General features: G+C 46.5%; 3 protein-coding genes across 3 annotated transcripts; 2 read left to right on the top strand and 1 right to left on the bottom strand.

The window, feature by feature from the left end:
* Positions 1 to 2: 2 nt before the first annotated feature.
* Positions 3 to 4,917, bottom strand: zgc:194621 (uncharacterized protein LOC795037 homolog). Its single transcript, XM_047023416.1, has 5 exons — positions 4,371 to 4,917; positions 3,906 to 3,964; positions 3,594 to 3,677; positions 2,949 to 3,022; positions 3 to 2,833 (listed from the first exon to the last, which is right to left on the bottom strand). Exons 1-5 carry the CDS (start codon positions 4,754 to 4,756, stop codon positions 2,792 to 2,794), a joined length of 645 nt encoding a protein of 214 aa, XP_046879372.1. The 5' UTR covers positions 4,757 to 4,917; the 3' UTR covers positions 3 to 2,791.
* Positions 4,918 to 5,266: 349 nt separating this feature from the next.
* si:ch211-230g15.5 (proline-rich protein 36) lies at positions 5,267 to 12,643 on the top strand. Its single transcript, XM_047024168.1, has 13 exons — positions 5,267 to 5,429; positions 5,878 to 5,919; positions 6,362 to 6,986; positions 7,846 to 7,995; positions 8,432 to 8,515; positions 8,747 to 8,960; positions 9,250 to 10,344; positions 10,487 to 10,743; positions 10,838 to 11,000; positions 11,131 to 11,248; positions 11,485 to 11,611; positions 11,941 to 12,160; positions 12,449 to 12,643. Exons 1-13 carry the CDS (start codon positions 5,269 to 5,271, stop codon positions 12,601 to 12,603), a joined length of 3,411 nt encoding a protein of 1,136 aa, XP_046880124.1. The 5' UTR covers positions 5,267 to 5,268; the 3' UTR covers positions 12,604 to 12,643.
* Positions 12,644 to 13,502: 859 nt separating this feature from the next.
* Positions 13,503 to 15,559, top strand: cldn11b (claudin 11b). The gene is made up of 3 exons (XM_047023921.1): positions 13,503 to 14,021; positions 14,169 to 14,333; positions 14,883 to 15,559. Exons 1-3 carry the CDS (start codon positions 13,796 to 13,798, stop codon positions 15,149 to 15,151), a joined length of 660 nt encoding a protein of 219 aa, XP_046879877.1. The 5' UTR covers positions 13,503 to 13,795; the 3' UTR covers positions 15,152 to 15,559.
* The last annotated feature ends 10 nt before the right edge of the window (positions 15,560 to 15,569 follow it).

Here is a 15,569-nt window from a genome sequence, read left to right as displayed (position 1 = left end):
TGGCTATATGCCCAGTCAGAGGCGGGCCACCCCTGGTGCCACCCCTATCAAAAATGTCTGGACACACCGCTGCTGAGCCTGCAGGCTGAATAGATTCAACCCAGCTAAACCCTCATCTCCCTCCCTTCCATTTACCTCAAAAACGTTAGGATCCGGAACTGAAAGAGAGTCAGGGTCTCACGTCTGTAACGGGTGAAGTCAGATATAAAATGCCAGGGGAGAGATTGCATGAGTGCAGACATCTAGTTTGTGTATTTGGGGTGGAGGCAGGGCCGGCCCAATCCAATAAACAAACTAAACATTTATTTAGGCCCCCCCCCAAAAAAAAATCAATTTGCCAATCAAAAGGGCCCCATACACTATTTTTCATTAGGCCCCCAAAACCCTAGGGCCGGCCCTGGGTGGAGGTGTGAGGGTTCTGTTTGAAAGAAGGATTCTATTGTTCATACTATTTTACTAGCACAGATTATGATTTTACTTTGTCCCCAACACTCAAGCGTTAACATGGCAGTAATTTCATGTTCACAGGCTACAATGTACATTGACATATTTTGCTATTATGTGCAAATACTGTTGATGCTACAATTGTTTTTGTTTTAGTCTATTTTTGCGTTATACCTGAAGTATTATTTGCGTGCTGGGCATGAAATTCAATACTAATCTTGTTTACAACAATTCTGTCAGCAGTTTCCAGTTAAATAATTGTTATTTATGTGAAGAAGTTATGATTTTTCTTTTTCAATCAATGTGAAGGCTATGCCTTTGATCAGTTTTAAACTAAGAAGCACCTGCACCATGTTGTATTACTGTGCTTCTCTCCACACTCATTCCTACATATTTATTCTCTCAGAAGATGTTTGGCACATTAGCAGTGTTTGTGGTATAACTTGAATAGGCATACATTGACAGGGTTTCATAATTGTCATACATTATAATTACTTTAATTGTCTGCCTTTTCTGTAGGGCTAATCTAAGTAGCCTAGCGCACACCAACACACGTACATACTTTTTCTCTTATTCTGTGAACGGCAATTTTAACGTTTGTGGCAAGATACAGTGAACTGTTCAATGTTTTACTCTGCACCCTTTTAATTACTTGAACTCAGACTTTTATTTTATTGTGTGTACAACATATTTTTGGGATCGTAGACCTAGGCTGTGCCAAGTGTGGAGGAACTCAAAATGTTGACGCTCTGGATAAGAGCGTCTGCTAAATGATTAAATGTAAAATTGGTCCTTGAATTGTTCAGCAATCTGTGTTTAGCTGCCTTCTTAAATCCATTGAATTGCACGCTGATGTTTTGTTACGGCTTATTCCATGCCATGTTAGAAAGTCATGTTTGGCATTTTTTTACTTTAGGCTATGTCCGTGGTTAGGGTAAAGGTTAGTGGTTGTTTTACATTTAAACAACACAACAGTTTTAAAGTGTACAATAACAGTAGGCCTAATGAACTGTGTCCTTTCAGTGGTAGTGTGAATGAAATTTACTGTCAAACAGTGCCGAAAAATTCTCAATCAATTAAAAAAATATCTCATCCCGTTTTTCCAAGTCCCTCTAGTCACCTCACCTTTGGTATGTGTAATGCTCACTGACAGAAAGGAATGGCTTGAAAAGCTAGAAACACAATGTTCTTTTGTGTTTTTTTAACACTTGTACAGAAATTGAAGCGTCGCGCGACATACAGTAAACATCGGCAATACAGATATGCATGGTAAACTATATTCATGCGACCTCTACACGTGCATGTGGTACTGCATGGGGATTGCACTGTACACTAAATTTACAAGCTGTATTTGTTTGTCCTATGTTTCTCTGATGCTGGATAATGTAGTTTTACCCATGAGTATTCTTCTGTACTGTATGAAGCATGTAATCCAGTGACGATGGGAAAGAAGATCGAGAAACGTGAGGACAACACTAGTGCCCGGCACAGAAATTTCCTAAGAAGCTAAATGATACTTGAATATTACATAATCAGCCAAGTTGATTAACAGTATGGGTACAAATGTACATAGGCTATATATTGCATTTACATACAATAGTCTCTATTTATTCCTTTAATAAGGATGACCCATATGACAGAGTGACCAAATCAAGTTGTCTGTAATTTTCTATTTAGTTTGGCAATACAGTGACACATTGCGCATATGATTGTACTTCAAATGAAAGTATGAAAAAAAGTATGGAAGTTCCAGGACTTCTGATTTAGCCTTGTCCTAAAAATAAAAATGTATTGCCAAAAAGGTATATTTTGTTTTATAATGATGATGAAAAAACTATCCAAATAAAATGCGACTTGTCACTTTACTGAATACCCAGCAAAGGAGGAATGCGATGGAATTCACTTCTTGCAGGACAGGGAATGTTTACATATACTCCAAAACAGTCTGATGTTCATATTTGTCATAATGTCTTAATTTTACACTTAGTTGATGCCATTTGCCTCCGTAAATATGCAGAATTACCAGTGTCAATAAATACATAGAATCAACTTTTTTGCTTCTAGTGTCTATCATTTGACTACTATAGCAAAAATACATTATCACATAAAACATTTGAGTTTCAGAAATCAGTCATTTAAATAAATAGAACATTTAAATATCCTTTTACATTGTAATCTCAATGTCACATTGAAAGATGGCGAAATAACATGTTTTGTTCATTTAAAACAATAAGGGTAAGCTACCACAGAATAAGCTTGCTTTAATCATCCATCTAAACAAGAACCATTTTGCATCGAGTGGAGTTTGACAGTGACTAGTTTTAGCATGCCTGAGATTGATATGTCGTTATAGCAACATTGGCGTGGGTTCCAACAGGTACTTTCTCATCTGCAGAGTTAACACATCCACAATCAAGGTTAAAAGTGTTGTGTAAGTGTGTGTGTGTGTGTGTGCGTGGGTGTGTGTGTGTGTGTGTGTATGTGTGTGTGTGTCTGTGTGTCACCTGTTTCTGTCTTCTTCTGGCCTGCATCTCTTGCTGCTGTTTTAGTCGCACCTCCTCCAGACTTAGGCACCCGCCTACACACTCACACGCACACACACACACACACACACTTTCAATCCACCTTATTTTGCAACGACATTAGGCAGCTCTGTAAGATTAATAGGAGCAGGCCTATCCATAATTTTGCAAGTGGTAGCCTACCCCCTTGTGCCCATTATTGATATTACATCAGATGTTAAGTGGGTCATCATACTGACTGGTTTTGTTATTTTCACTTTACATTTACACTTACAGTTTAGTGCAGTGTAATTGTTTGACGTGATAATTAAATGCTTGTGTGATAATACATGACCAAATCATACAAACTCATGATACATTATTTTAATGCAGGAATTTATTTTGAAATAGTATTTGCTGGTGCACATGTCATGCACTAACCTACAGTGGACGTATAGGGGCTATACGTCCTTTGCAGTGGACGTATAGCCCCCCCCCCCCCCCCCCCCCCCCCCCCTGAAATGAACAAATGACTCGAAAAAAGATTCGTTCATTTTACTGAACGAGATTCAAAGAACCGAATCAGTAAAAAGAACCGAACTTCCCATCACTATGGTTTACATGTGTGTGCGACTGTGCGTGCCTCACCGACACTGCTGGGATTGATAGACACATAGGCCATCGCTCTGCTCAGCCGCAGGTCCTCCAGAGCCGCTAGCTCCGCCTCCGCCTCTACATAGCCAACCAACGAGAAGCAGTTGATGATATTAAGTAATACTAGCCTAATTACATCTCCAGTAACGAAAGAATCTGATCATTCAATTCGAATGTAATCTGACCCAAGGGAAAACACATACGATCAAGTGTCATAATAACGTACATTAGCTATATGTTGGAGCTACATAGCTGTTGGATACATAAATAGCGACCTGTTATCATAAAAATAATAAAAGTGCTCACTCTTTTGAATTTCTTTTCTTTTCTTGGGATTCGGGGGGATGACCGTGAAAGCTTTGTGGCTGAGAAAGAAAGTATAGTTAGGCTTCCATTTCTTTATCCGTCCAACAACATCATCCAGAAAAACTTAAGCACAATTTGACCCCAGCTCTCTGCTGTGACCTATTCACTATTATGCAAGAGCCTATTAGAGCCATTCAAACCAACATTGACCTTAAGTCAGTTTGCTGATTAGTAACTCCTCCTACTCCTACGGTGGCTAATGCTTTAGCTAAAAAAAGTCACAATACCGGCAGCAGGCCAGCGGGTGGTAGGATTATGTGATCACCGGCAGATGGTAGACCTTACCATCCAAGCTACCTTGCTTGCTTGTAAACATTCTGTCTAAACTATCAATATAATAATATAGTGTAGCCATGCAGAACATGAGTAGGTTTACCTGGTAGGCCATAGGCATTTTACTCTCACCTCTGAACTCCATAATGTGACCTCGTTTCCCGCTCTTTTTGTCCCGGCGTTGTAGCAGATTCTTCTGACTTGAGGGGTGATTTCGTTGAGATGTCAGTTGACTTCGGAGACGTTGCAGTGACTTTGTGACCCTGACGGGGTTTAGGTGCTGTGGATATTGACCTCGCCCTCCTCTCACACTTGGTCTCACCCACGATTCTCTGTTTCTTGCTGGGTTCACTGCCGTTATGTATACTCCTTGGACAGCTAGACGCCCTTGTTTTACGCGGACATGTCACTTTCAACTGAGACGCTGGCTTTGTTTCGACTCTCGTAGGTCTATTTTTTACTTCGAGATTTGTTTGCGTGTCCACCGGCTTCTGTTTGATAACCTTTGCTAATGACATTGTGTCTAAATAAAAAGTTTAAACTTCAAATACCATCGCTAAAGCCTCACCTGGACGAGTATTTAATACAATTGAAGACACATTTTCTTTCATCAGGACTATGCGAGGATTGTGCCAGTGAACTTCAGGTCTGACGCGCTTGACGACCATTTGTTGACAGCGAGTTGGGTTCCGTGCCGCGCGCAACCTGTCAGCTTACAGCTGACAGCCCCTGCAGGGCTGCATGTTGAATCAGTTTAAACTGCACGATCCACGATCCAATTAATGCTGACATGAAAGCGCAGAGAATGCTGGACAACGTAGGCCTTGGAGATCTGTCTTTAATCTGGAATCAAGTTCAATAAATGTATCCTATACGTGAGATATGAAGTATAGTCATAATAAACTCAAAATGAGCACATGTATTGTAGTTTATAAGACAAGATATACACACACACACATACATATACACACAGCCACGCACATAATCATAGTGGTAGGCAATGCAATTGAATAAAATATATCCGCCCTGAATGCTACTGATGAGACGGTCCTCCTGCACTCTGAGTGGTGCTGTCTCTCCTCGCGGTGTAAGTCGACCGACACAAGATACCGTTTCTCCCGCGGACCGACTGGGCCCCACAGCCTCTACCCTGGTCGCCCCGAGCGGCTGCGTCCTACGCGGACCCGGCAGGTACGCAGGTGCTGGGGGACACGGGTGATAGTCTAATTAGGAACCGAATTAAGGAGTTTTTATTACTACAGTCTCACATACACTGATGTACACAAATGGCGTAATACGCTAAATATGGGTTTACTGCATCAGCGAAACGCTATTTTAATGATAATTTTTATGATAACAGTTCCAAGACACTAGACATACTATGGCTATAGGGTTACAGTATATATTCCAATCGTAAAAAAAAGATGAAAAAAGACGTTTGTAGGGGGCTGATGTTGTGACGCGCTATAGGCTAGACGAGTCTTCGTTACACCCCTTTGCGCTCATAGACTAGGAAGTGAGACCTGTTAGGTTTCTTTAAGCTTCGCCACCGTTCTTGTTTGCACTATTTCGCAGTCGTTCCCGACTAACGTTGACCAGTATCAATGACAGAAGAATAACATGTTATATTATATTGTAGGCCTACACAAGAGAGAACAGCCCGCGACGCATCTGGTTTTGGGTACGTAGACTGAGCTTTTGATTAAAGCATTTCAGACACTAAAACAATTGCAGAAGTGGTTTAATGGTTTGTTTGATACACATGTACGCGGTAGTAGGCTGTTTTTAAGTTTACAGACCTTCCCAAACGTTTACGCGTATACTCTAAACCAGATGTGTGCATCTGTCGCGCGTGTTCGGTGCACCTGCTGACGCGGGGATGGTGCATACGTTTCTGCTACAATAGAGTGCTGCTTGCTCAGGTGTAATCGCCATAACTGTGTGAAAACATGAGATCCTAGCATAACCAAAACTATCGCATAGACTACTGTAACTGTTACGAGCATACTAAAAAGCACATCACTCTGTTTGCGGTCTGACCTGCGTAGATTTCGGAAGTTATGAAACACATATGTAATTGCTTATGTGAAACGCAAGTTGGGTTTGTGTGTCTTTCCCAACAGTGTGCTAAACCCTTGCAGTATGGAGAGAGACCTCATCTCCCAGACCCAGCCTGAGCATGGAGGAACCAGCAAGGAGTCCAGCGGTGGAACAAGCTTCCAACCCCTGACTTCTATCACCACTCGCATCTCAGCCAATGCCACAGGGACCCCCATCCCTCCAAGACTCACCCCGAACCCCACCCTGAAACCTCCCACTCTGACTCCCATCTCCTCCTCCCCTCCTCCTCCCCTCACCCCTGCTCCCTCCTTCCCAGCCTCTCTCACCCCTAAAACAGCTACCCCTCCAGCACTCATTCCCTTTCCCCCAAAACTCACCCCCACTCCCAACCTTCCCCTCCCTACACAAACTCTACACCTCCTCCCAACCTCCGCTAGGGTGACCACCCCTCCCTCCTCCACTGCCACGTCTCCCTCCCTGAATGCTTCTCCCCCCTCTCTCACACCCTCCTCCGCCTCACCTCCTATCACCTCTCTACCCCCCTCCACTGTAACCCATAACAACGTTAACTCCTCATCCCCCAAGACTTCCTCCATCCTGACCAATGGGAAAACAAGGCCTTCCCCCACACCAACGTCTACTCCAATCACACCTTTTCACACCCCAGCCAGTCCAACTGGCAAGCAGGTAAGCAACCGCACCATTGTTTCACAACCACACACACACACACACACACACATACACACGCACACACTTTTGCAGTTATCTTTGGACTTTCTATAATTTACATTTCTGTCTGATTGTTACTATCTACATGAGCAACGTCTACACATGCACACATACACCAACCGTTCATTTTGACCTGTAGTATGACAGGTGAAAATAAAGCATAGATACAATTTCTGTAGTGTGACTGTGTGTCTGGTCTACATCAAACAGGTCTACACTTTGTTGCATTTTACTCTGTATTTCGGTTTCCTCTCATTTCCTCTCTCTTCTCTTTGATCTGTCTTTCACACTCTCAACCTCAGCTATATCTTGTCTATAAATATATACACATATTTGCATATGATATAGCTGAGATGTTTTCAGCTACACACACACACACACATCTATTGTTGTTTGTTGAGACACTATCACAACTCTTCATCACCATCACTCCACCATTATTGATGTTGTGCCTGCTGTCAACCATGTCGTTCTGTATGTAGCGCTCAGTCAGAACACAGTCATACCTTCAGTTTGCCTTTTTAGATGATGATGGTGCTTCCCTTCTGTGGACATACACACAGTATAAGTGTAAATGCATTAACATGCGTCGGATCAATGCACTTTTTATGCACCTACCAAGGCTGCCCTTCTTTATGTTTCTCCTGGGAGTGTTCTCCCTGTGTTCTTTGAGGGTTTGAATTGGATTTAGGTGCAGATCTCTGGGCGTATGTGAAGCCTTCTGTGACACGGCTTGAAAAAGGGCCCCAAAAACCTCTAACATTGTGGATAATTTTCTCTGGATTTGATCTTACCCCGCCCCTCTCTTTCCCCCCAGCTGTCTGAATCCCGTTCCCTGGGCTCTCCCAGGCCTGTGCCGTCCAATCAGAGCACTCCGCCTGTGAGCAGGGTGTCCCAGAAGGCCTTGCTCCTAGGGAAACGTCTCCAGAGCTCCAGACGTGATCAGGTGCTGCTGAGGGCTGAGATGGTAACACTACACGCACGCACGCACACACTACACACCTACACACACACACACACTACAACACATAACACGCACAGTCGCACACACAAAAAAAGTCGCACACACACTAAAACACATCACACACCCACCAAAACATGTCACACGCACACAGAAATTCTTCACACAGAGAGTTTAAACAACGAGCAAAGATACACTCAGACATAACAGCAGTGTCCTGTTTTATCTTTAGTGTCGTGTCCCTGTGTTTGTCTTGGCTGAATCAACCCCACCCCTCCTCTGCCTGCTGATAGCAGATGTTTGCTAACGGCTTTGTTTAAAAAATAAATAAAAAAGATTCCGCAATGCCCACTTTCCACAATCCTTCACTGCTCTGCTCCTCTCTTACAGCTGTCTGTCTCTCATTTCCTGTTTCCTGTTCCTCTCTCCTCCTCTCTGGCAGCTGATTCTTACCTCCGCTATGCGACCTGTCCCTTCCTCATCCTCTTCCTCCTTCTCCTCCTACCCACGTCCCGCCTCGGCCCAGGTGAGCTCATACACATGGGTGTTTGTTTACCCATCCTTGTGTGTGTGTTCTGGGTACTGTACTGGCTTTGTAGATACTTCAGTATTGCAGTGTGTAACTAATTGAGCCCTCTCTCTCTCTCTCTCTCTCTCTCTCTCTCTCTCTCTCTCTCTCTCTCTGTCTCTGTCTCTGTCTCTGTCTCTGTCTCTCTCTCTCTCTCTCTCCCTGTCTCTCTCTCTCTCCTTCAAACAGCTCCAGAATCTAACCCTGAGGCCTCCTCCTCCGGGTACCCTGAATATCCCCTCCTCTCTCCGCCTGAAGCCGCCCTCCTCCGCCCCCCCTCCTCTTCCTCTCCCTCGGTCCCGGACCCCCATCTTTCCCCCTCTCAGGCCTCGCCCGCACCCCACTTCTACGGCAACAGACAGCCAGACTACACCAAGCCAGCACCTCTCAGTCCCGCCCCCGAGTAAGTCACAAGCTCCATTCACTGGACAGGTTTTTCACGTTTGTATTGCATCATCATAAAAAGTTGATAATCTATTTTCCTGTTTTCCTATTTCTTCTTTTTGTCTCTTTCTCTCTTCCTCTATCTCTCTCCCTCCTCTTCTCTCTCTCTCTCTCTCTCTCTCTCTCTCTCTCTCTCTCTCTCTCTCTCTCTCTCTCTCTCTCTCTCTCTCTCTCTCTCTCTCTCTCTCTCTCTCTCTGTCTCCCTCATCTCTCTCTCTCTCTCTCTCTCTCTCTCTCTCTCTCCCCAGCTCTATATTCCTCTGTGCGTTCCGTCCCTCTGAGACCCAGACTTCACTCTCCCAGCAGCTACAGAGCTGTGCCCCCACGACAGAGCCCCGCCCTTCGACCAATAGCTGCTGCCACTGCCAAACACGCTCCTCCTATGAAAAGACTGTGGACTGGACTGGCTAGCTGTCCATCATCTCCGAGCCAGCTCAGGCCCAGCCAGTCTCAGCACATCTCACTATCTAGCTCCCATCCGCTAAATTCTACTTCCTGTTTTGAGAGGTCTCCATCAGCGGCGAGGCAGCTGCAGATCATAGCCTTCTCCTCCGGCCGCCAATCACAACCCTCTAATAGTGCACATGCCCATGCCTCTGTCCAATCACAACCCTCTAATAGTGCACATGCCCATGCCTCTGTCCAATCACAGCCTTCAGTCCAGGACTCTCCTCAGCTCATTTGCGAATCACAGAGGACTTTAAGTGCTGAAAAATACAACCTTCATCCTCCCAAAGCCCTCGTGTGCAAAACCCCCTCCACCCTGCCCTCAGCCCCCGCTCTGCTGTCCCCACCTGCCCCCTGCCTCCGAACCAGCCCCCCCAATCCCAGTCAAAAGCAGAAAGAGGAGGAGGGGAGCGAGGGAGCGAGGGAGGCACCAGAGACACGGAGAGAGAGCCACAGCGTGAGGGAGGAGAGAGAGGGTGCGAGGGAGCGCTCTGGGGAGGAGAGACAAGTCGGAGAGATGGAAGACCCCAGCGAGAGAGGGAAGACAGCGGAGGAGATGGACGGGGAAAGAGAGAGGACAGCGGACGACAAGGAGGACCAGAAGAAGGAGCGGGCTGGAGGAGAAGAGAGCATGGAGGGAGCGGAAGATCGGATGGAAACGTGTCAAGAAGCCCCAGGGGGAGAGCGCATGGATGTGGACCGATCCCACACACTGTCCAAGTCTCCGACAGGTTTGCCACAGCAACACTGTCATGTCAATCCAGAACCAGACAAGAACCAGGACCAGGACCGCACCTCTCCAACCCAGACCCTGTTGGACCCTGCCAAAAAGACCCAATCGATAGACAAAGTCAACCTCTGTGAGAGCCTGTCAGCTCAATCTGACAACCTATCAGGTACCACACCATGATCTGGATGAGTGGTTGTGTTTACGGGGATGTTGCCTCCATAATGATCTAGTGTGCTGCATGTGTCTGATCTGCGCTAACCCTAAACCTCTCCCCCTTCCCTTATCTCTGTCATCCTCTTTCTCTCCAGCGTTGTCCAGTCTCTCATCTCAGTCTCCCCCCTCCTCTCCCCCCATCCTCCCTCCTCCAGACAGGCCTCCTCCCCTCCTGCCAACTCTCTCCACCCATCTGTCATCCCCTCCCAGCCTATCGCAGGCCCAGTCTGAGACGTTCAGCGAATCACAGCCTGGGCCCTGGGCACAGAAGGTGTGGCCAGAGGGAGGTAGGCGGGTCCTGACTCACCTGGTGGAGGGCTTTGTGATCCAAGAGGGGCTTCAACCTTTTCCGGTGAGAACAACACAACCACACAACCACACCCACATACAGAGCACTGAGAGTCTCTGCGTTCCAACAGTCAGGTGACTTGTGTTTCTGTGTGCAGGTAAACCGCTCGTCCCTACTGGTCCAGGAGGAGGTGGGCGTGACCCAGAACAGTAATGGGGCCAATGGGGCGGCGCATGTCCCGCTGACAGACACTATCGCCCCCTCCGCTCATTCGTCCGATTCCGACGAAGAGGGCGGGGCCACGGATGATCCAATGACCTGTGAGAGTTGACCCCTAGGAACCATCCTGCTTGACCTTGCACTAGAAAACACAGCTGTGTTGTACGAGGTCTGACTACTGTCATGGTCATCACCACCTCTCTCACATCTCTCTCTCTCCCTCACCTCTAGTAGGGGTGGGTCCCAGAGAGAAAAAGGCGGTCCTTTACTGTCAGTTCTGCGCAAAGAGAGGCCACGCCCACAACTTCATGCGTTCCAAACGTTTCTGTTCCACTGCCTGTGCCCGGGGGTAAGCTGGCTAAGGCATGGGCCCAACACACACTAACACACACACACACACTCATCTACTCCGACCACACCAGGAAGTGGTGAGGTGTTGGGTGGGCAGCCATTTACACTAAAACAGGATGTATGAGATTGAAACTGCAACAGGCGAAAGTGTCTTCACATTGCTAAGATTGAGAAGAAATATTTGTATTTCCCTCCCTTCCTCCTTCCCTCCCTCCCTCCTTCCCTCCCCCCCAGGTATAATGTGGGTTTGACCAAGCGTCTGAGGGCACTGAGTGCGGGCAGCCGGGCCGAGGGCCGCAGCTCCAGCTCCGGCCTGAAGAGGGCGATGTCTGTCCCTGGGAAGCCCCTGCTCCTGAGGCTGGTGAGTCACCCATCCGGACCTTCTCCCTCGCCCAGAGAGCAAGCCTGAGCAAGCTGCTGACTCACCAGAAAACAGAGCAAAAGGCCTTCAAAGTGTCTCCTTTTGGTTGACTTTTTAAATGTATTTTTTGAGATATATTGTTGGCCTTTTTAGACAGAGACAGTGGAGGTTGACAGGAAATGTAAGTGAGAGAGAGAGAGAGTGAGAGAGAGAGAGAGAGAGAGAGAGAGAGAGAGAGAGAGAGAGAGAGAGAGAGAGAGAGAGAGGAGTGTAAACTGTTCCAAAACACATCCGTCTGCATGTCCGATTCTCTCGTGTCACGTCACCAGCCGCGCGACCTCTGGAGTGCCCATCGCCATGACCACAAGGACGAGGAGGAGGAGGATCCTGCGGTTTCCATGACTACCAGGCTGGGGCGACGCGCCGGCAGGAGGAGGGAGAGGAGGGCATCCGAGCCAGCCATGACCTCTGAACCCTGCGTGACCTCTCTCCTCCGACCTGCCCAGTGGAGTGTGGAGCAAGTCTGCGACTTCATCAACACTCTGCAAGGTAAACAACACACACATATACTCTATATTCACACTTACACACATACTGTATACATCTACTCACACACCTCGACACACATACATATACACACAGACACACAGACACACACACATACATATAAATATATACACACACAAACACACACATATACACACACAGACATACACTGCCAGGAATAGAGTACACACACACGTACACAAATGCACACCTACACACCGTGCAGTGCTTGGTTGTGTGTAGGTTGTTGTAATGTTAACCTGTGTTTCCTGTGTGCGGTGGTGGGCGAAGGTTGTGGGGAGGTTTCCGAGGCGTTCCGGCTGCAGGAGATCGACGGCCAGGCTCTGCTCCTCCTGACAGAGGACCACCTCATGACCAGCATGAACATCAAACTGGGACCGGCTTTGAAGATCTGTGCCCACATCAACACTCTGAAACACCCCTGAGGGTAGGGGGGAGGACGAGGGGGGAGGCGGGGGGAGGACGAGGGGGGTGGGAGGAGGGGGGGTGATGAGCAGAAATAAAGTAGCCTCCACAACTGAGAGGACACAGAAGCCAGGAACAGTTCAAAGGTGAAACAAGAGATAGACTGCGAGACACAATGACAATAGATTTGCACATATTGGAGAGGTTATGAGTAGTGGTTGGCCTAAAGTGAAGGATCTGATGTGGAGATGAAACGAGGGGGGGTGGAGAGATGAAGAGAAAAAGAGTCTGTCCCTGTCCTTGACTCTTCACTATTCACAGAGATTTTTTCTAATGTATCTTTGTGGATATTTTACAATGCAGTTTGAGGATGTTATTTCGTGGAGGACCATGATCATTTAATATATACATTTCCCTAACAAAATGTTTTGTAGAGTGTAACAGTTCAAATGAAAAATATATTCTATCAGAATGTTATAATACTGTTGAGGAATAACGTAATTCTAAATGAAGAAAAAAAAATAGAGTGATTTATATTATTTTACTTGAATCCACTTCCATTTATTCAATGGATGCCGGTAGAGAACAATGTTGTTAATTGTCACATTTTCATGTTATTCTGATTTAAATAATAAACGAAATATTCATTAAAATGTATTAAATTGATTGAATTCAGACTTATATTAAGATATTCCGATGAAGCATTACGCACCACTAGATGGCGATCGTTCATCAGGAACTTCCTTTCCTGTAATCCTGCTCAACCATATGACAACGATAAACCGTTGTTTTTACCAGTTTTGTGAGAGGGCTGGTGGTGCATTTTTGGCCGAGTGTCATCAAAAAGGGATAGTTCCTGTCTGTTTCAAGTTATGCCCCCTCTTCGTTTTGATTGGCTTAATACTTTTGCTGAGATTTTGGGAGGGGGGATTTTTTCCCTTCGCACTATAAATCTCTTTCAGAGCATTTATTTCTCCGAGCCACTCACTCTATGTGAACAGTAAAGCGGTTTGAACACATTCTTCCATAGGCATTATTGTTGTTATCGCCAAGGGAAATACAATACAAGAAATACAATACATTTCTTTTGAAATTAGTCAATTAGATTTTACTCTTCTGTATTAATTGATTCGGATTATCACCACTTTTTACTGACATTAACTTAAATAACAAACATACAATATTTTGTTTGGTTGTGCGCAAAGGACTACCATGGTGCATTTCTTCAGTCAAGTTAGCGGCAGCGCGGTGAGTTGTGCGGGCTGGGTCGGTATTATCATCGCCACCGCAACCAATGACTGGGTGCGCACCTGTGATTACACCGTCGCGACCTGCATGCGCATGGATGAGCTGGGCTCGAGGGGTCTCTGGGCAGAATGCGTCATCTCCCCTGCGCTTTACCACTGTGTGACCCTCAATCAGATCTTAACTTTACCAGGTGAGATAAACGTCTTTCTATAGCACCTCATTCTCCATCCCTCTCTCCAACTCCGTATCTAACGCCGTGTGTGACTGTAAAAAAAAGAGAGAAAACAGGCAGAGTTGGACTGGAACAACAGTAATACTGTTGCATCCTCTTTCTCAGCTTATGTCCAAACCTCTCGCGCATTGATGATCTGCGCGTGCCTGCTGGGGCTTCCTGCCCTCGCGCTGGTGATGATGGCGATGCCATGCGTGAGGTTAGAGAACGAGACGCCACGCGTCAAACATCGCCGTGCCATGATTGGTGGGGCACTCATCTTGATCATGGGTGGGTAAGACACACACACACAGAGGGAGAAAGCGAAAGGTGATACTGTGTATTGTTAACTCAAATAGGATGGATACATAAACACCTTCATTTGTGTTCATCCCTTAAGGGAACCTAGCATATAGTATGACTTTTATACTCCTAACCCAGTTAGGAGCCAGTTCTGGTCTGTTCTCCTGACAAGCAGCGAGAGTCAGAGGAAGGAGGGTGAGGGTTCATCTCTCTGGTCTCATGCTTCCTGTGTTGGGCAAGACAGGTAGTGCCTGTCTGTCAGCGGCCAGAGAGAGAGAGAGAGCTGCAGCTGTGGAACGCACACACACACGCACACACACACTCGCACACACACACATACAGACAGAGACACATTCACACACACAGAGCTATCACATGTCCTCGTGACTTATATCCCTCTCTGCCTCCGCCCTCCTCTCTCTCCCTCCGCCCTCCTCTCTCTCCCTCCTCCCTCCTCTCTCTCCCTCCTCTCTCTCCCTCCTCCCTCCTCTCTCTCCCTCTGCCCTCCTCTCCCCCTCCCCTCCCCTCCGCGCCCAGCTGTTTGTGGGATTGTGTCAACCGTCTGGTTTCCCATTGGTGCCCACCACGACGAAGGCCTGATGTCGTTCGGCGGGTCGCTCTACGCCGGATGGGTGGGCTCCGCCCTTTGTCTCCTCGGCGGAGCCATGATTCTCTGCTGTCATGGCGACGACTCCTCGACCCTCCAGCGAAGGGAGAACAGTTTCTACTACTCCAGACAGGGGGCTTCCGCCACATCCACCCCCCTCTCCGCCACGGAAAATCACGCCAAGATCGCACACGTGTGACGACGTGACTCCACCCACTGCACAGCCAATGTCTGCCTCTTCTGAGTTACATAGTACACAGTCTTTCCAGATCTGAAATCTACTTTTATAGTACGCAGTGTGCAAATCTAAAGTTGATTTGTAAAGTATACAGTGTGCATACTGTATCTGAAGTTTATGGTTTATACTGTATGCATATCTAAAAGTGCCCGTTTCCTGATTGTTATCCTTTTGAATCCTTGAACACATTGCTCAGCATGACCGTGACTTGACGATGACCTCACTTCCTGCCAGACAAACAGGAAATTGGATAGTGACATCCCAGATCCTCAGCCAGTCGACTGATTTTGTCATCATACTTAAAGCATGAAATATACCTTCTACAACCAAGAACTATCAAATACAAATTTTGTTAACATGATGATGAAATGTGACAATA

The sequence above is a fragment of the Hypomesus transpacificus genome, chromosome 8, assembly GCF_021917145.1.
Source record: "Hypomesus transpacificus isolate Combined female chromosome 8, fHypTra1, whole genome shotgun sequence".
Classification (NCBI taxonomy): domain Eukaryota; kingdom Metazoa; phylum Chordata; class Actinopteri; order Osmeriformes; family Osmeridae; genus Hypomesus; species Hypomesus transpacificus.
This window is presented reverse-complemented; position numbering and strand designations above follow the sequence as displayed.